General features: G+C 34.2%; 1 protein-coding gene across 3 annotated transcripts; it reads right to left on the reverse strand.

The window, feature by feature from the left end:
• Nucleotides 1–2,097: 2,097 nt before the first annotated feature.
• LOC124543294 lies at nt 2,098–25,061 on the reverse strand. 3 transcript variants are annotated; one of them, XM_047121463.1, is made up of 23 exons: nt 24,924–25,061; nt 24,724–24,844; nt 21,804–21,921; nt 19,846–20,033; nt 19,617–19,763; nt 18,845–18,922; nt 17,040–17,083; nt 16,265–16,406; nt 15,586–15,762; nt 14,857–15,340; nt 13,893–14,078; nt 12,805–13,395; nt 11,885–12,035; nt 11,191–11,251; nt 11,030–11,113; nt 10,459–10,635; nt 9,745–9,975; nt 9,041–9,193; nt 8,413–8,945; nt 8,271–8,334; nt 7,018–7,204; nt 5,198–5,363; nt 2,098–4,390 (listed from the first exon to the last, which is right to left on the reverse strand). In XM_047121463.1, the coding sequence occupies exons 2-23, from the start codon at nt 24,784–24,786 to the stop codon at nt 4,348–4,350; spliced, it is 4,068 nt and encodes a 1,355-aa protein (XP_046977419.1). In that variant the 5' UTR covers nt 24,787–24,844; nt 24,924–25,061; the 3' UTR covers nt 2,098–4,347. The 3 variants fall into 3 exon arrangements, with proteins under 3 accessions (XP_046977419.1, XP_046977417.1, XP_046977418.1); XM_047121461.1 differs by having other exon boundaries at nt 18,806–18,922; XM_047121462.1 differs by having other exon boundaries at nt 18,806–18,922; nt 24,724–25,021.
• Between the last annotated feature and the right edge of the window lie 241 nt (nt 25,062–25,302).

The raw sequence follows: 25,302 nt of genomic DNA on the forward strand, positions 1-25,302 counted from the left end.
TACTGACTATCCAAATACTTTAATTTTTTTTAGAGAATATCTTACTTTTATTTTGTACATTTTATTATATTTGTAGCTATTTTATACTAAAACTCTACCTAAAGCTTTAACTTTCACTTGCGATGGACAATACCTATACCCTTAGACTAACTCCGATGGTCTATCGACATTTCACATTGTCACCCTTTTAAAATTACTATGATATATTAAGTATCGGGGATCTATTACACCATTTTCAATGTAATCGTACGGATAATGTACTGGGACATCTGACAACAAGACGGGAACATAATGTGAACAGTGGTGTAACCGGTCCAGCGGACTATGTTCCATACATGCATACTTGTTCAACGTTAATCAATATATCTTTCAATTATTCTGCATGTTGATGTTATTGTGAAGTATATTAATCCACTTATTACATAGACGTTACAATTTATCTTATCAATATCGGTAGATTCAGAATAAATATGTTATAATTAGGTATTGTACGATGGGTCACACGAGGACGTACATAAAAAAATAAATGATATATATTGAAATTAAAAACGCACGCGTGCTACCTATCGTACAAAAGTTCCTTCGTAAATAAAAAATAAAAAAACATTATATAACTTCAAGTAATCACTCTTCAAGTAGATTCGATGTTATTATAAGTATTGATCACATACAGGTCCTAGCACCACAATATATGAAAAAAAAATGTTAATCAAATATTATATTCCTATGAATGATATTATAATCAAAAATATTATTGAATGTTTTAACTTAATAGATATATTTGGTTGTCACTTGTCAGTCTATCTATGTATACGTAAAGTAGAGAAAAATTATAAACAATAAAATATAAATGTGTTTTATTTCCTTCTCATTTTCCTCTTAGTAAATCTTTAAACTCTAGTACTGTAATTGATGTCTTAAAATAGGTATATGATGTGATGATACCCCTGATTAATAAGTAGATATTTATATTTGTATCATTTGATTGAATACTTGAAATGTTTCTACTTGTAATGTAATTTATAACGAATCACCGTAATTTGTATCGACCCGACAAAAACTCTATTCTCGATAGAAACATATCAGGTTTAGATTAATCAAAATCAATCAAGGCAAAATTTGATGATCGCAAAACTGTCACTGTCAGTTTTCAGTAACAATATGATTGAAACTCTTTGCAGTTGATATTTCGTAACACGGTAAAGCCTAGCAGTCGAAACTAAATGGACTAATGGACGTAATTTTTATTTCCATGATATTTCCGAGCTAAATATCGATGCCTTGATATCTCAATAATATTTTTTATGTTTTAACTCATATCATCATATAATCATCATGTATTCAAATCATAAACTGAAAAATATTTGGAACTAATTTTAATCTTCTTCTAATAATTGCTGTTACTTTGATATTACGCAAATATTAGTTCAAATATTATTACGATAAGTAATTTGTTACAACCGAGTTGACCTTATAATCTAGGTGGAGCTATTGAACGGGTACTTCTTGGTAACTCTTTAAGTTTAAGACTAGCTTAAATGGATCTCACGAAGCCATATGTATTATTTTGAGGTAAATTATTGCAATTATATAAGTAAGAGAAGTATAAGATTTTAAATTTACATAGTTATTTTTATTATTAAAGTTATTAATTTCGGGATATTCACGATGTTTTTTATTTTTGTTCGGTGTAGCTCGATATTTTGACATTATCTACGAATGTCTTGCTCACGAGACACGTGATTATTACTAACTTAAATAATAAGAGAAGTATCTCAACTTTGCTATGCTAATTTTTGTTTGTAATATTTGTATTTAAAAAATCGAATCCGTGTTAAAAGTCGGTCCAGTACGTCATAGAGTGCATGTATCTTATTATAATATTAATTTGGATTTGTTATTTAACATCTCGTGCTTGACCATTAAGAAAATAGAACGTAAGTCTCTTCTGAAGTAATGCCAAAGATCTATTAAGCATCCCGCTTCCTGTATGGAAACATGGTGGAATAAAGTCAAAACCATTGTCTAGCAGTTGTATATTTACAGTTATCTGTATTATGGGTGGTATAGTAAAGGGTAAAGTAAAGAAAAATCACATTAACTATTTTTATTATTATTAATATGCTATTATAATTTGAAACAAATAAATCGAAGCCAGACAACATAAAATCCATGAGAAGAACGCTGATAATTTGAATGTATACATTGATAATGATATTATTGAAATTTAAATAATTACATTGTTAGTAGACAAATTATTATCGAAATTTGATAAAAAATAAAATTAAATACAATTAATGTATCAGATTATAATTATATTCAACAACATTAAATTATATGCAACTAACAAAACTATCTTGCAATACCAACATCCTTTTTTTATAAAAAAACGTTTCCTAATATTGAAGTAAACCTTTTTATTAAAAAAAAAAAACGAGTGGAATCTGGAATTGAGTCATAACATACATCCATTGAGCTCTGAATTATCTACGACATCCACTATTATCTATATAATAATAATTGATTATCTGTAATATAGCGGGTAAGTCCCAATTATGAATGAATAAAACATATAAACTTGAAATGCAAACATTATCGTGCGTTTCCATTGAAATAGTTGGCAATTTCTGTGCTATTAGATCTGTAACTTCAGAATCGACAACAACTACATAACATCGTAACATTTATTGTTGACAACTCGAGTCCATTACAGAAACGTCATCAATGCGGTTATCGACACAAAATTTGTCAATTCTCCTTTTGTGGTCACGCAGTTTACAAATATAATGACAGACGACAGACAAGTCAAGAAGGAATAAATATGAGAGAAAATAATTTAGCTGATTGAATTAAAGTATTGTCTGCTTTTCAAGCTTACACGATACTAAGTAATACATCTTATATCGTAAAACATTTATTGACGCATTGTTCATATCATTACAATGTGTAAGGCTGTAAACAAAATGTCAAAACAACCTCTAATAAAAAAAAAACATCAAGATTTGATGACGTATTCTGTCATGTCAAGTGTTAAAACGGAATATACATAATGATCGCACTTGTCATTCTGGTTCAGTTTTGACTTTGTTTAAGTTTGATACTAATTGTAATGAAACGGTACATACGTTCAGTGAATATTGTTTAAAACATTGTATCCCGATAATCATTTAGCCTAATTAAATACCTGAATACATAGACAATTAATTCCATTACATAGGTAGACACGTATAGGTTAAAAAATGGCCGTAGCCGTGACTGGGACTCACAATAGGATAATTGAAAAAATCGAATTCATATGCCGACTTAAGGTCGTCCAAACTAACGTCTATTGAATATAATGATAACATTAATTAACGTTTATTGATATAATGATGAGATAAATTGTTTGCTACTTGAATAAACATTTTAAAAGGAAATACTTATGATTTAACATTTATTGTTAACATTAGTGTAAATCTCCTTTAAATTCAGATATGCCGCATAATAACACGATAAAGGAACGGACTAAGGGATGTTTTCGATCACATTCGACGGATCTTCCTTAGACCGACAGATGCCAGTGCAGTTCTTTCCGCGTATCATTTTGAACTTATATAATCATAGCTCTGTATTTAATTCATATAATATGCACCAAAACCATCAATAATATATACCTTTAAAATGGTGACAACCCCCGTTATAAATCCTGCCTGTTGTACAACTTTAATGTTGTACACAGACGGACCTTACAATTTATTAACATAGATATCATTAAATTACCAATCTAAACATCTATTAAACATCAATTATTATATAATAGAAGTTTATAGTGAAAACTATTGTAACTTACAATTAAGGAAACGAAAGATCTGTGAGGGAATTTTGTATAGGGATGCAAACACATACATAGGGCTGAAAGAAAATATCCAAATTTATTTTAGTCAAGGATCAAATCGCAACAATCAGTCAGATAGTTTTATATTATTTCGCCACTTTTCCAAATTCAAAAGTATAAATATACGAATATGCTACCATTGAATTCTAGATAAGTAACCATTTCGACAGGGTTCCAATTTTTAAATGCCGATAGTTGGAAAAATTCGCATCACGATACCCTGTCCATCCGTTTTGAAATATATTTTAAAGAAATTTAGAAATAAAACGAATTTTAGTATAGGTGGTACTATGGTATTTATCTAACATGAATTATTCAAACATTTATTTAATACTACACTCTACTCCAAAAATGTAATATCAGTGTAATATGGAGAGAACATTCTCCCAGAGTCATAATCCATGTATAGGCGACAAGTGTGGGTGTGTATTAAAACTTTTTTAAATTGAAACCGATCGTTATAATTAGTGCATTTATTCCGAGCTGTTTTTGTCTGGCGACTTGCGCGTGCTCGTCCTGGAATAAAACAAAATTCATTTATTAGAGTAAAACTCATGCTGTCATTTGTTCACAGATTATATCATACATTTAATAATAAAAAAATATTATGTCCATATAAGAATGGCGCAAAAATTTCAACTAAAATTGATGTTATCGTTTATTGGAAATTTATTGTATAGGTTCCTTGAATAGGATCTTAGCTGCATTTATAAGAATGATAAGATAATCTATATTATCATTGTTTAATGAATCATCATGGGATTCCCCAACCGTGAGAACTGTGATATTATGACTCACAGTAGTTCTCTTATCCGTTTCTGTATCTTAGCTAATAGGCTATTTGACAATGCGAAAAATACATTGTGAATTATTGTAATCAGTGTATATTATGAGTTTAAAAATGGTTATTTACTAACGAAACTTGAAAAGTATACTTCATTTATTCAAAAATCAATAAATAAAAATGCATTTTTTCAAACGTTTGTCACGTGACACAAAACGCTCCAGATTGGCCGGGCTTATGATGAAGTCACTTTCTTGTAAACCTTGCTTTTCTACTATATGTACCACAAATTAAAATACAGCAAATTGACGTCACCGACCCCATTGCAGCGCCATATTGTCCAAATAGCGTTTTCGCGCGTTATTTGAATATGGAATTTTTAATATGATATTTCTCGGCAAATACGTATTAGAAATTAAAAAAAATCGACTTTTACTGGGTTCCTTAACTTCTACTTAATAATATAAAAGGCATTTTAAAAACCAGTCAAATAGCCTATTAGTAAAGTAACAGGGTTTAGTAGTAACGCTCACTCGCACCTGTTCTGGTTGAGGAATCGTGCTGTAGCCACTAGCCTGCGGGGCTCGTAGTCCTCGGAGGCAGCGGCCCTGGCTCGAGCGATGCACCTCACGTGTTCCCTGAACGCAACGCGTAACTCCTCGCCCTGATCTTCATCCAGCTCTGATGACACTTCCGATACGCTTTCTGTCGTAATACAGTCTTTTTTTTTATGGTATAGGTTGGCGGACGAGCATATGGGCCACCTGATGGTAAGTCACCATCACCCATAGACAATGACGCTGTGAGAAATATTAACTATTCCTTACATCGTCACTGCGCCACTAACCTTGGGAACTAAGATGTTATGTCCCTTGTGAGTGTAGTTACACTGGCTCACTCACCCTTCAAACCGGAACACAACAATACTGACTACAGTTATTTGGCGGTAGAATAACTAAGTCTAAATATTTAAGTCATAGTTAGGTTTTTAACGCGATCAACCCCGAGGCTTTTATGTATTCCTTCGAGCCCAGGTAGATATCATGTGGCCAAAAATTTATTATATTTTTCAGTTCGATGCGGAGAATATGTCTCTGCGATTACGATCTCTGTTTAAACGACTCTAGTGGACCAACAATTAACTGAGAGCAAGAGCAACTATGTATGATCTGCGCGGCCGAATAGAAAACGGTAGAACAAACGAAATACCATAGCAAATGAAAAAATGTTTATGGCTTAGAACAGCGAGGACCTCATACACCTGACTTGATGTCATTTAGCAAGAGACGGTTTAAAAACGAGCACGTCATTGATGTCGGGGCGACAGCACAGATAAATAAATATAAAGATAAAGATGTCGACATTATCTCTGGTCACCAGACTATAAATCAATAATCTCCATGAGCGTTCAGAAAGTTTTAAAATTTTTTATTTACGTATTACTTCCTCCAATCTGCAAAGAAATGTATTTGAAGATACGTCACGTTTCGATAAATATTCTGAAACATATATAAGTATCTCAAATACTTACGTCATGGCGACGTGTTATTAGCTCCAATTCCTTTCTAATAAGACTCACGACGGAACTTTATATAAACGAAAACAATTTGAATCGTGAGCATTGCCTACCTCTTTCTGTGAACGCATCATGCAAAATCGACCAGATAAATTTAAATGATACTCGGCAATACTTCATACCTGCATCATTAAGGATATTTATAATCCTAGAAAATAAATAGTTTCCGTTACTTTGGCGGAAGATATATCGACATCGTGCGTCCTCGCGAGCGAACTCCCAGGCATCAGCCATGATACTATGATAATGTCCGCCTGACCGAATTCGGCTACGGCCGGCAATCTCGACAGAGAATAGCCAACTATGTAAGAGTTATCGGGTAAGTGCACTTTCTCACTCCTTCACCCTCTTAGCCCGATAGGAGATCAGGTACAACGGCTTAATTGTCATTCCGGGACCGGAAGTGCATGTTACACAACCGATACATATACTATTGTATACAACAACAACAGCCTGTAAATTCCCACTGCTGGGCTAAAGGCCTCCTCTCCCTTTGAGGAGAATGTTTGGAACATATTCCACCACGCTGTTCCAATGCGGGTTGGTGGAATACACATGTGGCAGAATTTCTATGAAAGTTGTCACATGCAGGTTTCCTCACGATGTTTTCCTTCACCGCAGAGCACGAGATGAATTATAAAGACAAATTAAGCACATGAAACAGAGGCGCTTGCCTGGATTTGAAACCGCAATCATCGGTTAAGATGCACGCGTTCTAACCTCTGGGCCATCTGGACTCACACTATTGTATATCGTATTGGATATATAGTAACGATCACGAACCATTTATGAAGGCATTGAGCGTTGTGGGCGGACGCGACTGTCGGACACAGCGACGCTTCTTTGGCGGCATACCCGATAGATATGCGTCGCTGTACGGCTCAGCAGTGTCCCGCTGTCGCTGTAAGTCGCGTGTAAATGTGGGCACCCAGTCTTCGCCCCAATGTTGCGCTATCTGCGCGGGTGGTACCTACAACATTTTCGAAATAAAACCCGCACCACCTATATGCTTTCACAAAGAATACGGGACAACATCGAAACGATTAGTGTTTTATGTTGTTGTGCATTCATCATTTTTCATAGTCACTTTTGATTTTAACTATATAATATAAAAACTTTTTTAATAAATACTTTATAGAACCAACACAAAACACTATCATTATAAAACTAAATAACTTCTAACTTTGAAATTATATACGTATATCAACGCAAAAAAATTGTGCATCAAAATATATTTACACCAACAATGTAATAGAAAATTGCCAATGATTGAATTAATTTTACCTCCTTTAAATATTACAATAATTTATGGCCAATGATACAAAGTTATCACATTCAATAATTAGTATTACTAGAAATAATTACATAAATATTTGAATTAAGACTTAATAATAAACAATACATACATAAAATTACACAATTAACATTTTTCTGATTACAAAATAATACCGAAATACATACAAATACAACAAATACATCCCAACGATTTATTATTACTAGTGAATGACGTCACAATGTAAATATTAATATACACTATTAATAGTAGTTCGTTAGTTAACAATATAAATTCAATAACAAGTTAGTAGCTGGCGATTTAAAGGAGAGAAAACTAATATCCTTGGTTTTTATCATATCAATTACATTGCTAGCATTTTCTTTTAACATATAGATATATATTTATACTAGCAGTCTTGATGCATTTTCTGATGTTTAACATCAAATTTCTATAAATACGTATATAATACACCAATAAAACATTTATTATCACTTTTTACCTTACTAATTCCATTCGCAAGCCGAGCAACTTATAAACATATTACAAAATAAATTATTAATTCAGGGTAAATCTGATCGCATATTTTTAATTGTTGCGATTTAAGTGATGCAGTCTACTTAAATTATATTACATTAGATTTCGTCGTTTTTTTTTAAATTTATATTTAATTGTCCCTTTGTAATTGAAGTCATTCATTGAGTCTTATCGATGTTTATAGCATTGTGGAGGATTCAACTATCGTGACATCTACTATACTTACGAATCTTATATTGCCAGACGAATCTGACGCCGCTGTGGAACCCGATCTGTTGCCGCGGATGAATCTAAGAACAAAATAATTAAAATTATTTCAATTACATTCTTATAAATTAATCGTCGTTTCATATAATTCGTTTAATTACCTGCCACGCCCCACGTTATTCGAGGCAGATGTGTTGTCATTTGTAACGTGGGTGATATTAGGTACTGGTATACCGAAGTTCGCCGAAACTTCGGGTATCGTTGAAACTTCGGATAATGCCGATACTTCGGGTATCGTCGAGACTTCGGATAGTGCCGAAACTTCGGGTATTGCTGAAACTTCTGGAACATTCTGGTCAATCGGGGCGGTTGGAGCAGCTGAAGCTGTAGGAGACAGGGAAGCTGATGGACTGGCCTGGGCCGAAGAGGAGGCAGGAGCTGAGGAGGTAGCAGCAGGAGCTGAGGATGTAGGAACCGAGGAAGACGGTGATCCTGACGCGGAAGCTGCATCTGACCGCTCTGCCGGATCACGGGTGCGTAACGTCCTGATGGCGTAGTTCCCTGGACACTTGAATTGATGACGTGGCTGAGCTCCGGGACGATTCGCATTGAGTGAGAGTGCGTCACAGGGCACCTCGCGTTGGTTAGCCGACACATCCTCCTCTGTTGGGAATGAGTCCTCCGAGTCACTGGACTGTTGAATTGACAATAATTTTAATATATCCAACAATTTTCTTCAAATTAATACAACAGAAAAACACCATCATGTCATTTTAAATAGAAACTTACTGGAGGACAAATTCTCGTCGGTTTGCGGCGTATGAATTGAGCATAGTGTGTTTTGTGAGACTCTATGCGATATATTGCCGCATTCAAGTTCTCCATAGCGATACTGAAGAGGAGATCGCGGACCGGTTCGTCCAGGTTTTGCAGCAGGTCAGCCTGTACACAAGCGTCATTTTATTAACATCGCAATAACTCGGTATGTATTCTATCGATCCATTTTTATTTTTATTTTTTTTTTTATTTAATTTACTACATCCACAGGCTCGCAGATGTCCGTGCCTTTTTTTATATTTTATACTAAACATCAGCAGATCTTCGCTGGAAATCATTCTTGTCGTCTTCTTGGGAGACGTGGCCCACACTGACATTTTTTTTTAAAATAATATATACATAATCTATAATAAATAATATATAATAAATAAAATATAATAAATAAAATATAATAAATAAAATCTATCGATCCATTAGAAAAACTAACTAGAATCTACCTCGGATCAATGAAAATAAATGGATACTTACAAAATAATATAGACCTTACTATAAACAGATTAAGATATATTATTATTTGTATATCAAGAAAGGTTTTTCATTTGAGGATCTTTCATTGGAATGGAATGGAAATGTGGAATTAGTTCCAATTTTAAATTTAAATCACTAAAAACTTTTTATTTATCTAAGACGTTTTGAGAATAACTGATGACTCTTACCAAGAAACTACGGTATATAGTGCGCAGTCCTTCCACTCCCTCCAGACAGAAGTAAGAGATTACACCGCACAGTTCGTAAAACATTCGTGGTATTACAATGCGGAATCGTCGAGAGAACGATTCGTTGTTCTCCATGTCCAAGACCGTCATAGCTTCGTTCAGGAATCGTATCAACACCGCCTTCATTGACTCGACAATGTCAACGTTTTGACGTATCGGTGTGATCGCGGCCTTAAATTAAATGACGAAATTAATACACAGCTATAGTACGACACAAGTTGGATGTAGCATCGGCAAAATTCGTTAAACCAATCACATCAGAATTAAGCACGCTATCACAAATTATCAATATTTATTTCTTATGTGAATATCATCTTTACACAAACCTATTAACATGTAATATCATATGACCATATATTAGTCAATTTGACACGATTTACATGCACTTGCTTTCTCGGGTTGGACTGACGCGAGAATCTAAAGCGACGAATAGCGTCAAATGGCGCGATAGGGAGCTATTTCTATTGGTTGTTTAATTGGGTATTATTTAATTTGCCGATGCTACATCTAAGTTGTGTCGCACTATACTAGAACAGCAGTTTCTAGTTACGCACTTATCTTACAAAAAATAGTTTTTTTTAAAGAACAGAAAAATGATATTTAACCAGTTATCTTAAATAGGAAAATGAGGGTAGTTTTTTAAAATATACTCACAATGCGCTCGATAAATCTAGAATGACGTTCGAAAATCAAATCAGCCAGCTGCTCCTGTGTACCAACTTCGTACTCTCCTTGCATCAGATGGCGCATGTAGACCTGGAGGCGCTCTCTTAGAGGCAACAGCTCTTCAGGCACGAGGGAGCGTCCTCTCGAGAACGATGTGGCCTCGCGCTAGGATACAAAACTTAAAACTGTATAATGATGTATGTGTATGAATGTATGAACTTTTTAATGAGTAGTATCAAAATATCACGATCATAATAAGACTGTTTCCCAAACAACATGTTAAATAAAATCCAAAGTTAAGTAAAGAAAATATATATATCAGTTCCATGCTGAATCATAGATACTCCATATATATATAAATAAGAATAGTTATTATTTTTATTGCTATTGCTCTGCGAATTAGTGCGTTTTTTTATATGCAACAATTTGACGACATCCAAAAAGTATTTAAACCTTTTTCTTGAACATAGTTTCATATGTTTGAATTGTATGCCAATTACTTGACTAATATAAATGAGGCCCAACACCATAAAACTTATATTAAAATGATAAAACATACCAGAGTAACCACAGCAGCAATCAACAGAGATTCTTCATTATTAGTGTATCGGTCGAATCTCTCAAACAAAGTCTCCACGCTGTTCTGTAAGGATTTAAATATTCATCAGAAAATACATATTTCCCTCGTACTCGAATTATTGTTATAATTGTTCAACTTACTTGCACGCGTGTAAGACTGCTGTCCCTTAGGAGTAACCCTCCGTTTTGTGAAGCCTGTTCACTGTGAAAAATTGTAATGCAATCAAAACCAAATGCTCTAAAGTACTATTAACGTCTCAATCATTATTTAGTTCCGACATATTTCTATTAAAAAAGATATCTGTGGTATGTATTATTATTAGCAAGGCTGCCCATGATCTTATAGTATTACAAAAATCTCAAACTTTGATATTTTTTACTTTATATTTTGTGCCTTATTTTAGTTATATAATATATCTAATGTATCTAGATAAAGTTTAAGGTTAGAAGGAGTCGAAATAAATACAATACATACATACGACGAAATTACACATGAGACATCTGTCACTTTGACATATCTACTATTTAATAATAATTAATCAAATCATAGAAATAATATTAAATTTTAAGATAGAATTGTAAAACATACCATTCAAAGGATTACACCTATAAGTATGTTACTGACATCCCAGACGGGATAAATCAATATCATAATATTAATGCCTTTGATAATTTATATGTCTATAGATAGAATTTCATATTTGGAATATCAACGAAGGGAAAAGGCCTATAAAACTATATCGCAAGGTGTACCAATTTATATGAAAAATTAATGAATTAATGACATAACATCACCAATTTTTTAATTAGCTAGAAAAGGCTATTAATACGATACCGGCGTCTGTGTAGCTGACGCCTGGCGTGATGGCTGTCGCATGGCAAGAATCTGTCGTAGGCCAGAGTGTGAATCGAAAGTGTCGGCACTCGAGGTCGAGCGCCTTGTTGCTGATGTTGTTGTTGTAATTGCAGTTGTCTGCGAAATATTGCTGTAAACATAACAAAACACAGCGTCACACATACATCCAAAACATTCTACGTCAATTAATAGTAAAAACAAAAAAAGCAAAAATAACCACAAAATAGAATATAAACGACAATATGGTTTATATTTCTTGAAGTAAGTGGTTGGCTGAAAATTTTCGTTTCTAATGACATTTTCTTTTTTTATGTTATGTTGTGTTCAGGTTGGCGGACGAACATATGGGCCACCTGATTGTAAGTGGTCACCATCCCATAGACAATGACGCTGTACGAAATATTAACTATTCCTTACATCGTCATTGTGCCACCAACCTTGGGAACTAAGATGTAATGTTCCTTGTGCCTGTAGTTACACTGGCTCACTCACCCTTCAAACCGGAACACAACAATACTGAGTACTGTTATTTGGCGGTAGAATAACTGATGAGTGGGTGGTACCTACCCAGACTGGCTTGCACAAAGCCCTACCACCAAGTAAATACAAGACACAGAATACAAGAATAAAAATATGATTACAATCCTCTATTCGGAATGTTGCGATAAAATAATTCTGACACTCAAATTCTGGTGTGGTGCAACCAGTACATAAAATAGTAGAGTCTTTACGAAAACGAAATAATTACACTTTATTCTGTTATCATTATAAAATATCAAATAAAAATATAGCAAACCAGGGGAATTATCTATTGATATACATAGCCAAGCGCAGCCGGGATTCGCAACAAGTTAAAAATAAATTACGTATCTATTGAAATAAATGAGTAAAATACATACAACGTCTGGACCGATTATTCTGTTCTGTATTCGCGTTTTCCTCCGCGTCGTTTTCTTGGTACTGCTCCATGGGCTCAAAGGGACTTTGTGGCTCTGATTGATCGTCGTGCCTTTGCAATTGACCTTGAGTCTGTCCCTGACTTGGTTCCGGGAAATCTTCTTCCTCAATTTGCGGGCTATGGTCTCTGACCTGGGCCGGAGTTTGACTCTGACCCGAAGACTGGCTACGACTGTCGCCCTGATTTTGAGTCTGGGCTCGGCTTTGAGCCTGGCTTTGGGACTGATTCTGGGCCTGACTCTGTGTCTGCCTCTGGGTCTGTCTGTGGACCTCCAATTCGTCCTCCCTCTGTGCCTCCATCTGGGCCTCATGTAGAGCCTGGGTAACCGCCCTATACTGAGCTTGATTTAGGGCCTGGTTTAAGGCCTGGTACTGATTCATATTCCTGGTTTCCTCCAGGGTTGGATATGCATTTGGTAAGTGATAAAATCCTTCGACGCCGGGCGGTAAGCCATGACGTAGCACAGATGACACGATGTTATGAACAAGATCACCATGCGGTAGATCATTCCACGGCATCTGAGCGAAAAACACTGCAAAAAATTTAAGCCGCATTAGTATTCAGGTAGCAATTTAGTTTACTCCACATTATATATAAAATTGAATTAAATTGAAGTTTAATAGAGAGCAGAGATGGCCCAGTGGTTCGAACGCGTGCATCTTAACCGATGATTGCGGGTTCAAACCCAGGCAAGCACCGCTGATTCATGTGCTTAATTTGTCTTTATAATTCATCTCGTGCTCAGCGGTGAAGGAAAACATCGTGAGGAAACCTGCATGTGACAAATTTCATAGAAATTCTGCCACATGTGTATTCCACCAACCCGCATTGGAACAGCGTGGTGGAATATGTTCCAAACCTTCTCCTCAAAGGGAGAGGAGGCCTTTAGCCCAGCAGTGGGAATTTACAGGCTGCTGTTGTTGTTGTTGTTTGTTTGAAGTTTAATATGAATTAAGAACTAGTAGTTATTATTTACACGCCAGTTACATTTCTTACATTATGATGACCGATGAAAGATTTTTAACTTACCTTGTGATCCAAACTGGGCCTGAGGTGTTGGTCCACCTTCGGCCGGCTGTGGCGCTCCGGTTGTTGGCGCGTTATTGTTTTGTCCTTGACCCCCCATTGCTTGAGGAATTTCCTCCATACTCATCACAACTTCTACGCCACCAAGACTTCCGCCTTGACCCAATCCCCTGAAGAGATTCTCGAAATCTACAAAATGCAGGAGAATAATAAAATGATGATGTGTTTGACCAAGGTCAAACACATCATTGTTGTCTCCGCTAAAAAAAGGTCAAGACCTTTTTTTAGCGGAGACAAGCTAGCCAGGACGCTATAACACCCAAGTGTGTTCACACATAAATGCCGCTCTCACCATTTCCTCACTCCCGAAAATTCAACATGACCGAAGCTAAAGGCAAGTCTTGATATATATATGATATGATGATGATATTGATGATATGATAGACAGACATTCCCAACCTTAAGCCAGAGCTACTACTGAGTATTTTTGACACAAAACCCCAATAAAATGTCCGAGCCGGGATTTGAACCCAAAACTTCGGGACCTGATATCTCATAGGCTTTCAAATTCATCAATAATAATATGAATGCGAAATAATTCAAAAACAAAACAGAGAAGCAATTATTTCGGCAGTATGTTAATTTATGATGTTATATATTGAGATGATTAAACAAGTCAATGTAATTAAGTTTATTATAATTATTATCAATACAATACATGAAAAATATATTATTGGAAAAACAGTATCAAATTGTTGTTTTATGAACAGGTTAAGTATAATAAAATGTTATGAGGTCAATTTAATTTGAACTCGATATGGCATTTTAGAACATCATATATAAGGCCAAACTGAAATCAGATGAAAAGGCTCCGACATTGGTTAGGCAACATTAAATTAATTTCATTCGGTTAGTAGCATTGGGCGGACGCCATTCACGAGCTGAAAACCAGAAACTAAATTCTTACCAATCATTACTTGTCGACGGTTCGCTTGTCCATCTTGACCATTACTGTTCTGGTTCTGATTCGGGCCCTCACCCTGTCCCTGACCTGAACCCTGCCCTTGAGCCTGACCCTGGCCCGCAGCCTGACCTTGTCTCTGAGGCTGACTTTGACCTTGAGACTGACTAACCCCCTGTCCCTGGCTCTGGCCCTGAGTCTGATTTTGGCTTTGATTATTTTCACCCATACCAGCGTTCTGATTTGCACCGTTAATAGTATTTTCGAGGTTTATCGGTATGGGTACACTGGTCTCGATTTCGACTTGATACGTAACGGGGTCTGGTTGTATATTTATATTGACAGTTGGCTGTGTGGTGTTCCTACCGGCTTGGGTGCTGTTGATTAGCACCGACTGGGCATCGGCGGGCATTTGGTTGGACCCATTAACGGGGGCAGACGAATTAAGGGGACGCCGAGTTGTAGACGATTGTACGACATTAATATGCGCCTGTGGACAATTGACAATTGACAAAGATGTAGATTACCATTATTTTTCTATGTTGTCTTGGGTCTGGGTGTTTGTTGTACCTTCGTTACTTCTGATTTCCATAACACAAGTGCTTCAGCTACTTACATTGGGATCAGAGTAATGTATGTGATGTTGTCTCATATTTATTTATTTATTTATAATTACTGTGATTTATTCAACTGCTTCTTTATATGAAACTATTATACTGTAATTAATAGTCATACCTGCACGGGTAGTGTGTGCCGTAATAGCGCTTCAGAAGTGAGCCTCGAATTTCCGTTGTTCAATAGCAGACTGACGTCGCTCACTGCGTGGAATGCGTGCGAGAAGCTATGGTACAACTCCGAGCATATTTCAGCCGTGCGCTGTCTACGCTGCAGGTTTTCTTCAGATAGAGCGGGCTATACAAATACGTAGAAATTAATAAAATCGAATTATTAGTAACGTATTTATAAATTTAAACGCTATATTTTTTTTTATTGATTTATGTATAGAGATTATTGAAACAGATGTGGTTTAAAATACATATTTGTAAATATAAGTCATTCGTTTTGTATTATTTTTACAATTATTTTGGAAATCTAATGAATCGTGGTTTTCACTTGTTTAAGCATAAAATTTGCCTTGCGAATAAAAGTTTACCTGGCTACCTTATAACTATAATTCTTTGGTTTGAATATCTATGAATTATATGAACAGTAGCCAAATTTGTTGCTGATTTATATTATGTTTAACAATTAAATAAACTTTCTATTTTCATCCGTACTAAATCAAATAGATCAAACTATTGCCCGTACGATAGCACAGTTTGAAGATGGGAGACGTTCCATAACTTTTATATGTTTGTCTACCAACATTGTAACTTTCTAAGTAATTTTTAAGGATATTAAAATTAATACTCACGCCGGAACTATTGGCTTCGCGCAGCGTGCTGATATACAAGTCCCTGAAGGGAGCGAACTCGTCGTAGAGACGGTTAAGTTCTTCCAGGAGTTCAGCGAAATCACGTGGTGGAGTGTGATGTATCGGACGCATTGCCCGAATCCTATACACAGATATAAACAATTATAGTACGACACAACTAAAATGTTAGATTATGTATGAAAACATTGATGCTCATTATTATATTTAGCGGAAAACATTCCGACATGACCAGAGCTAGAATCCTCTACAAAAATCGTAACCACTTGAGATTTGGTCATTGTTAAAGAATTAATTAAAATAAATTTATTATCATCATGATAATATTCAATTTAATTTGGTAGATAATATAGGATCATTTAATTATTACAACGAAAGGTAATTATATTACGACACAACTTAGTTGTCGCATCGGCAAAATTCGTAAAACCGATCACATCCGAATCAAGTACGCTTTCCCAAATTATCAATATCTATTTCTTACGTGAATATGAGCACGAACTTAATAACTTGTAATATCACATGACCTAATTCTTCAATTTGACACGTCGATTTACATGCACTTGCTTTCTCGGGTTGAACTGACGCGAGAATCTATAGCGAGGAATAGTGTCGAATGGCGCGATAGGGAGCTATTTCTATTGGTTGTGTAAATCGATTTTACGAATTTTGCCGATGCTACATGTAAGTTGTATCGTACTATACATATATTCTATCATCGCATATGTTCTTCCAGTTCAAAATAACAATGGCTTACCTGCGCCCTCGACTCTCCCTTGAAGCTCCTGACATAGCCTCGATCTGTGAAAATAAATTCATCATGAAACACGCGAATCAATAAACCAAATCAGATAATCTAATAACTTGTATACAATGTTAGTTACTGTTAAGGAGTACTTAGTAAAAAACTGAATTTAATAATTGACAAGCAAGATAGGAAAAATTTTATACCAAGATTCAAATCACAAGCCCCTTATTACGAAAAGAAACGATTTGTTATTTACATATGGTTAATTAAGAAGCTCTAAAAACCTCACCAAGCCGTGTCAATGTGTTTCTGATGCAGATATGTCCCAAATCCATGATTCTAATGAGGGTTAGTTCGCTATTTATGATTTATTCTCTATAGCTACGTTAAACACTTTTACATTTTTTGACGATTGAAATTCATTCCGACCAAACAGTATCTGATTTATCTTAACTCAAAATTTCGTAAAGATACTCGAATTAAGCAGCCTGTATGTATGCCGCCTGTGTTTCTTGCCGGTTCTTCTCGCTAGAATCTACTTTCCGAACCGGTGGTAGCTTCACTTAATTGTTAAATGACAATTCAAAAGTGCTTGTAAAAGCTTACTTGAATAAAGTTTATTTTGATTTTGTATAATGCGAAATTACTGTCGATGTTGGACCCATTAAAAAAATATATATATTACTTTCTTTTGGTTTTTTTTTTTTAACTTGGAACCATCATTATAAGTCGGTTCTTAAAGTCAATAAATTGCAGTCAGGATTTATTATTAGCTCCATGAACCTAGATTGAAAAATCAATAATGTTAAAACATTCAATGCGATACAATACAGAATGTCCTTGCAATGTCGACCGTACCCATTACGTAAAACGCATACAATTTATGATTATACCCAATCACCTTTAACGAAAGACGCATAATGATGAATTACAATATCAAAACGCATAAGTGTTAACGCATCTTATAGGTTAGTATTGTCACTTAGCATAATCAATAGATATTCTGAAATTCATAATTATATTATAAATTATATTTTTAATAATTAAAAAAAAATTCTACTAACAAATATATTAATAATGAAAACTCTTATCGTATCTATTAATTAGCTATTTGACAATGGTTAGTATGACCAAGAACAAAATATTAAAGTTCATAATACTATATAGAGAATTATATCAATTCAATTACAAACAAATCATCCGCCTTACATTTAAAAAAACTTCTGTTCTTGATTCAAATCATACCAAATTCGGAAGCCATGCGCACCAACATCTATTTGGTAAAGATAGGATGATTGTTCGTTTTCTAATCAAACAAAAGACAATACTGATATTCCTTGTTTGGAGTTGTCCGTTAATCACGTGATCTTTTTTAGCATTTTTAACCCCCCCTCCCCCACTGGTGATACGTAGTGAGGTTTAAGACCACCCCCCCCTCCCCCTTCTCAACATCACGTGTATTTTTAGTACCTACAAGGAATTTTAAAATTTTCTGAATATTATCTTAATTTAAATACAGGTGTAAACTAAAATCTTATTTTATTCTGAAATTAAAAACCATATTTGTTTAAAAATCGCGCATCAGACGAAAAAATAAATACACGAGATATCTTACTACACCCCCCCTCCCCCTTGTGTTATTTTCGTGATTTTTATCAAACCCCTCCCCCCCCTTTCAAGCCTCACGTGATTAATGGACAACCCCTTTAAAGAAACATAAGTATTCATAGATATCATCATCCTTTCTCAACCAGATAGACGTATTAATGATCAACCTGATATAGAAGCGGGCTTTGGTGGATTTCACACATCACCTCGTCCTGGCCCGAACTAGACGCACCAATTCCGCTTGTAGACTCCAATGGATCATCAGTTGGGTAATTACGTGGCTCCTACAGGCACAATATAATCATAAAACAAAATTATATGTATGTAACCTTTACTCCTTTTTAACTAACTCGTCGATATTTTTTTTTTTGCTGACTGTACATCTTTTTTTTTTTATAATAACGATGTCTACCTGTTTAGTATTCCTATATGAGCAAGAATATAATAAAATATGATTAAACGTACATAGTACACATATAATCATAAATTTTACACTAATCAAAATAGTTTGACTTTTTCATAGATTTTATATTTTGTCTAAAATTAGGTTGATATATCTTTAAATGTCAAACTTGTAACGGTAAGCAATATTTAGAAACATCCAATCGGATTAAGAATATCAGGGATGGTCTTCGTGTAAGACAAACAAAACATATCGGGTTAAAACCTCTTTAAGGAAAGGAGACTTGTGTATTTGTGTAATATTTATTATTATTATTACTTTTTTGTACTTTTAACGCCCCAAATTTAATAATTCAAATTGTTATTTACAGATAACGATTATCACTGTATTGATATCGATTTTTAAATATGATATTTGTATCAACAACAGTGTATTTCGAGGAGTATTATTTCAATAAACCTGAGAAATCGAGTTGGTATTACTTTTTTTTAAGTTGAGAACAATTGGTTTGTTCGTATTTAGATTGTTTAGTTAAAAAAACAGCTCCTTTGAGCTAAATAAACCACATTTCTTACATCACTCTCGCTTTGTTTTAGGGCTTCGAGGAAAGCCTTTATTTCTTCAATAATGTGGCGAAGGAATTCCATTCGCGCAGCGGTCGGTGACTGAGTGTTAGCTGGCTCGTCTTCGATCTCAATCCCATTGGCAGTAGCTGCCAACGCCTGCGAGTAACGTATATCATTCACTTTCGTTCATTTAAACATTTGTCAGACATTAAATAAACTATCGGCATTGTAAACTTACCACAAGCCGTCTCATTTGCTGTGTAGTATTTATTTGTACCGGTCCTAAATTATCTGAATTGAAGCTGATTTGGTTGGTGAAGATCTGCTCCCTCTCCCTCTCTCGTTCCCTCTCCCTTAGCGCAGAATAACGGGCTTCCAAGCATGGTGGAGCCCTTTGCACCATGTGTATTACTTTATTGTGAACACCTAAAATTGAATTAATTAATTAATATACCATCCGTTCAGCTCTTTTGAACTATTTAATAGTTTTCATTTTCGCTATTGCACTTTATCTTAGTCATACAAGAACCACCAAGCACGTGTCCCCTGGCTGGAGACTAATGAGCAACAACGCCAAATCTTACAGTAAATAACACTATTTTAGAAGCCCAAGCTAGATTGTTCTAGTTGCAGGCAGAAACTGACCACAACCGCCCCAACCTTAAAGATCATTATCACGGTTCGTAAGGATTTGGGATTAATGACTAACTGTAGGATAATTCAAATCAATTGATACATGAAACGAGTCGAGATGGCCCAGTAGTTAGAACGCGTGCATCGTAACCGATGATTGCGGGTTCAAACCCAGGCGAGCACCGCTGATTCATGTGCTTGATTTGTCTTTATAATTCATCTCGTGCTCAGCGGTGAAGGAAAACATCGTGAGCATGTGACAAATTTCATAGAAAATCTGCCACATGTATATTCCACCAATCCGCATTGGAACAGCGTGGTGGAATATGTTCCAAAACTTCACCTCAAAGGGAGAGGAGGCCTTTAGCCCAGCAGTGGGAATTTACAGGCTGTTGTTGTTGTTGATACATGAAAGAATACGCAAATCCCAAAGTGAGGTCTGCGATGCCGTTAGCCAATTGCGCCGTTTCGACATCTGCATCAGTCAATATTCTTAATATTTACCATAAATGCCACTCGACTACATAAGTCAATCTACTTATATGACTCCACTATTGTTCATGGTCGAACTTTCAATTGTATTATTTATATGAACCATGATATGTTTATATACCACTGAACAGATTAGCCACGTCATAACCGCTAAATTTTCAACAGTAAATCACTTTTGCAACCTTATGACTACTATTAAATTGTTATTTATAACAACTCCAACTATTTTATCAGAGTACAATGCAACTTATCTTTAGTCTTAATATTACCTACCTTCTCCCAAATATCTAATTATGGACGATGTCTAAAAGAATCATATGTAGGTATGTATTTATTCACTCATATGTAACTTTGGCTAGAATACATGAATTAAAACTCCTACTTATATACTTATATGTACCTATACATTAAATAATAAGCTAATTTAAATAAGAGCCCGAGGAGGCTCAGTGGTTAGAACGCGTTCATCTTAATCGATGATCGCGGGTTCAAAACCACGCAACTTATATTAACAAAATATGCCGAGACACCGGATACATAGATTTTAGCCTTCGATCTGTCATAACTGGCGACGGCTGTCATAACTGGCCGTGTCTTGCAAACAGCGCTGCACAAATTGCCACCCTTAGAACAGCAAGTGTTATTGCGTGAATCGCAAGAGTTCCAGGCGGCGCAATATTTTTCGAATTTAAGTTATATAGCGTATTCGTTAAGAAGAATTTAATAACCAACATAGTTTAGTTGTATAGAGTAGCTATTTCAACATCATATTATCCAATTTCTCCCAAATATATTACATTGAAAAACTATTACTATAAAGCAAAGTCTAGACAACGAATATATAGATTTCGGTGCCTATCTATTCAATTCGCAGCGGCGATCAATACGCCCATGACTGACAAACTGCGCCGCACGTATTGCCCGCTCGTCGCTCATGCACGGGCGGGCTCCAAGCGGAATTACAGACGGATCGCTCCAACTTTCACGTCGCCTTTACCGTTACTGCGCCGTAAAGCACTACATATCTTCCTAAGACATGATAATTAAAACAATTTTTTTTTTTTTACTTACCATAATCTGCCAGTTTTTTCTCATCTTGTAGTACTCTTCCACAGAAGATCAAACGTTGAAGTTCAATCTCAACTCCCATCTGCGCCAACACCTTCTCTTTAAGCTGTGCGACGGTAATCTGTACAAAAAAAAAAAAAATTCAATAGAAATGTCATTATTACATGTTATTATATAGAAAAATAAATATAAATAACTTTATACGTGAGCAGATATTTAGATGTTCTAGCAAAACGGAGCCTAGTCCGTTGCAATAAGAACTATGAATATATTCATCCTGATCTTGATTAAATATTTTTATACTTGTAACATTGATTCATTAGTCACTACACAATTATTACTTCTATTCATAGTATACATGAATTTTATTCACAGTGACCGATCATAATTAGCTTGACTTTAGGTTAAGTGATCTTGGTATTCTCAAGAGTAGTGCCGTACTATTAACATACTTGATAATAACAATCTAATTAATGACACAACCAACAGGCTGGCTGTGTTAATTCTTCTATAGCCTGTTTTACTAGACATGTAAATAATTGATATTAGTGCTCAATTTAGTTTTAGGGCATTGGCCGGTGGCTATAGCAAATGTCAAGCATTTTGTCCAATACCCTAAATCAAATCATTGGACCCTAAATCTTAGTAACTGTAACTAAATTCTAGTTAATATCATAAAACACTTATAATATAAAAATTAAAGGTACATAATACATTCACAATGCTAATTATTTTTAAGGCCAAATTCATTGTTTAAATGTTATACAAATGTTGTTCAAGATTCAGTATTGAAAACAGGTCTCTTATCTGTATATAACATACTATAATGAAAAATTAAAAAAATAATTATTACACATAATCTGTTCCAACAACCAGTGGACAAAAATCAAACAACAGTTGCCATAAAATTGACTCAATAGCTTGAATAATTATTATAATCTATATAACTAAGATTATAATCTATAGATTACTAAAAAATTGTTTTTTGAATGTCTACAAAACATTGGAAATAAAATTAAAGTGGATATGGTAGTTGAATGGAATAGAATAATTATGAATAAAGATTTATTAGTCAAAAATTGTTGGTAGTGCAAAATTGAGCCGAGCTATTACGAAATCGCTTAGCATGTGTAAATTTAGGACCTGTTTACATTTATTGATTGGAATAGACTGTAGTTATGTTAGTTTCATATCTGTTGTTACTATTGTATCCTTAACTAGTTTATTCTAAATAAAAATATATAATAATACTATATGATTAAAAATGGTGGTAATACCATCAAGTGCCAAGCATGTGTATATGTTTAACAAAAAAAATCCAAAAAAAATGTAAAAGCTATAAGCTATTATTATTTTTGGTCATATCTAACAACGCAAATAGACATATATATAAAACAACAATGTAAGCACTTAAAAAGAAACAAAATAAAACAAAATCAACATATACTCAATTTAGCAGTCGCATACTTCATATAAATATTGCAATAAAAGAGTTTTAAATATTAATACATTTGAGTTTCATATTTGGTACATACATAAATGTATTAGAACCAGAAGCAGTGCAAAAAATTAATTTAACTATTTTTTTAGGTATAAAAAATATGTTCTTCGCAATTGCAGCAAAATACAACAATAAATAAACATTAGTAAAAAATATAAAACTAGTTATCAGATATTGAGAAATATTTATACAATTAAATACATCTGCTTTATAAACCATCTGCTGTTGTTAATGTGTTCCTTATGTATCTTAACAAATATTTTCATTTAACATAGCTCAATTACATGCCATGTGTTAATGTTAAGTGGATATAATTGTTAAATCTATTGTATTTGTATGTTTCATATTTGTTGACAAAACTGATTGTAACAAGGCTTATCAAAGACATGATATTGTGCTTACTTCAAATAGTTACAGGTAGTCTCATTACTGTCTGTCAAATATAAATGTTTCTTTAAATTGATCTACGGTCAAATAGATATTTAAGTAGGTGAATATTTAATTCAACAAAAAGAGATATCAAATGTTAAAAATATATACATTTTTATGTATTCCGGCAACAAATTCGCAGAAGCAGTAACAAATTTGTGAATTGGCAATGTTAAATACAATCTCATCAATAAGATATCATATACAAACATAGGCCTTGCATCTAAACTCTCTGTCATTGTGTTAGATTTGTACCAACAGCATCTGATCACCACTTGTATACTAAAACACCTTCATAAAGGTAGCTAGTCTCTCAAATGTCGTTCGTCTACTGTGGAAACAGATTTTGTCATATTGGATTATAAAAATAAGGTAATTGTAAGTGATTCAATGTTTGTGTGCCTATATACATTAATGAAACACATTCATATTTTAATGTAAGTTTTAAATACATAAGTTTTGAGTAATTGTACAAATATCAATTAATGCAATTGTTTTTCTATATATGTAAAAGTTTAAAGAGTTCATTGAAAACTAAGTAAGTCATTCGAATTTATAATTTCTTATTGAGTTTTCTTAATATATAAATTGAAAGCATACAGGGTCACACTCTTTTTTTCTTATTATATATTATGTGATATATGGCAACTTTTTCATTAAAATCTAAATTTACGATTTTATCATAATAGTAATCCTCGGATTATTAGTTATACTCATTTTTATTGATATTATTAAACCTATAAGAGAGAACAAAGAAAAGGTGGTGATCAGTTCAAAAGTACTAAAACCAAATAGGTGCCAAAACACATATTCTACAGATTCTTCACTTTATAAATATAGATCTAGATAAAACAAAATCGGAAATTGATGTTATAAATACCACGCCTTAACTTTAGTTAAAAGCATACTCGCTAATATAATAGACATTTTGCGTACTTAAAGTCAAATTACGATGAATATTTATAAGACTTATTTAATTTATATTTTACTTACATCATCTTCCACAGTAAAGCGATGGTCTTTGCCGTCCAAAGTTTTTATTGTGAACTCAATCATTTTTGTACGAAAACATGAAACAACCTCGGCAAAGTAGATAATACGTTGCGAAGCGCACCTGCAATCCAAAAATGTCTTCTACCACCAAATAACACCACAAAACCACTTAGAAAACACCGATTCATATATATACCCACGCTTCAAAACGGAGAATTTTCTACTGGAAAATTATTAGCAAATTTAGCTGGGTATAACAGACCGTACTATGTGATTCGCTGTGAGAGAGAAAGATGGAGAAAGATTAAAATACAATGTTGCCATACGCGAGTTTTGATTAAATCCATAAGCTACGTCGCGTGACTTTGTGTCAGTAAATAGTATTTTCATTATGAGCTCCGTTGAAAAGATGAATACACACACTGTTGTACAATTCTGTATATACTTTTTATATATATAGTTTTTGCAATAGTAAATAATTTAAAAGGATATCGTTTATAGTAGAAATATACCTTAAATAATTATGTAGTACTAATAACATTAAAAATATTGAACAAACAGACAAACAAAGTAATGTTG

The sequence above is a fragment of the Vanessa cardui genome, chromosome Z (assembly GCF_905220365.1).
Source record: "Vanessa cardui chromosome Z, ilVanCard2.1, whole genome shotgun sequence".
Lineage (NCBI taxonomy): Eukaryota > Metazoa > Arthropoda > Insecta > Lepidoptera > Nymphalidae > Vanessa > Vanessa cardui.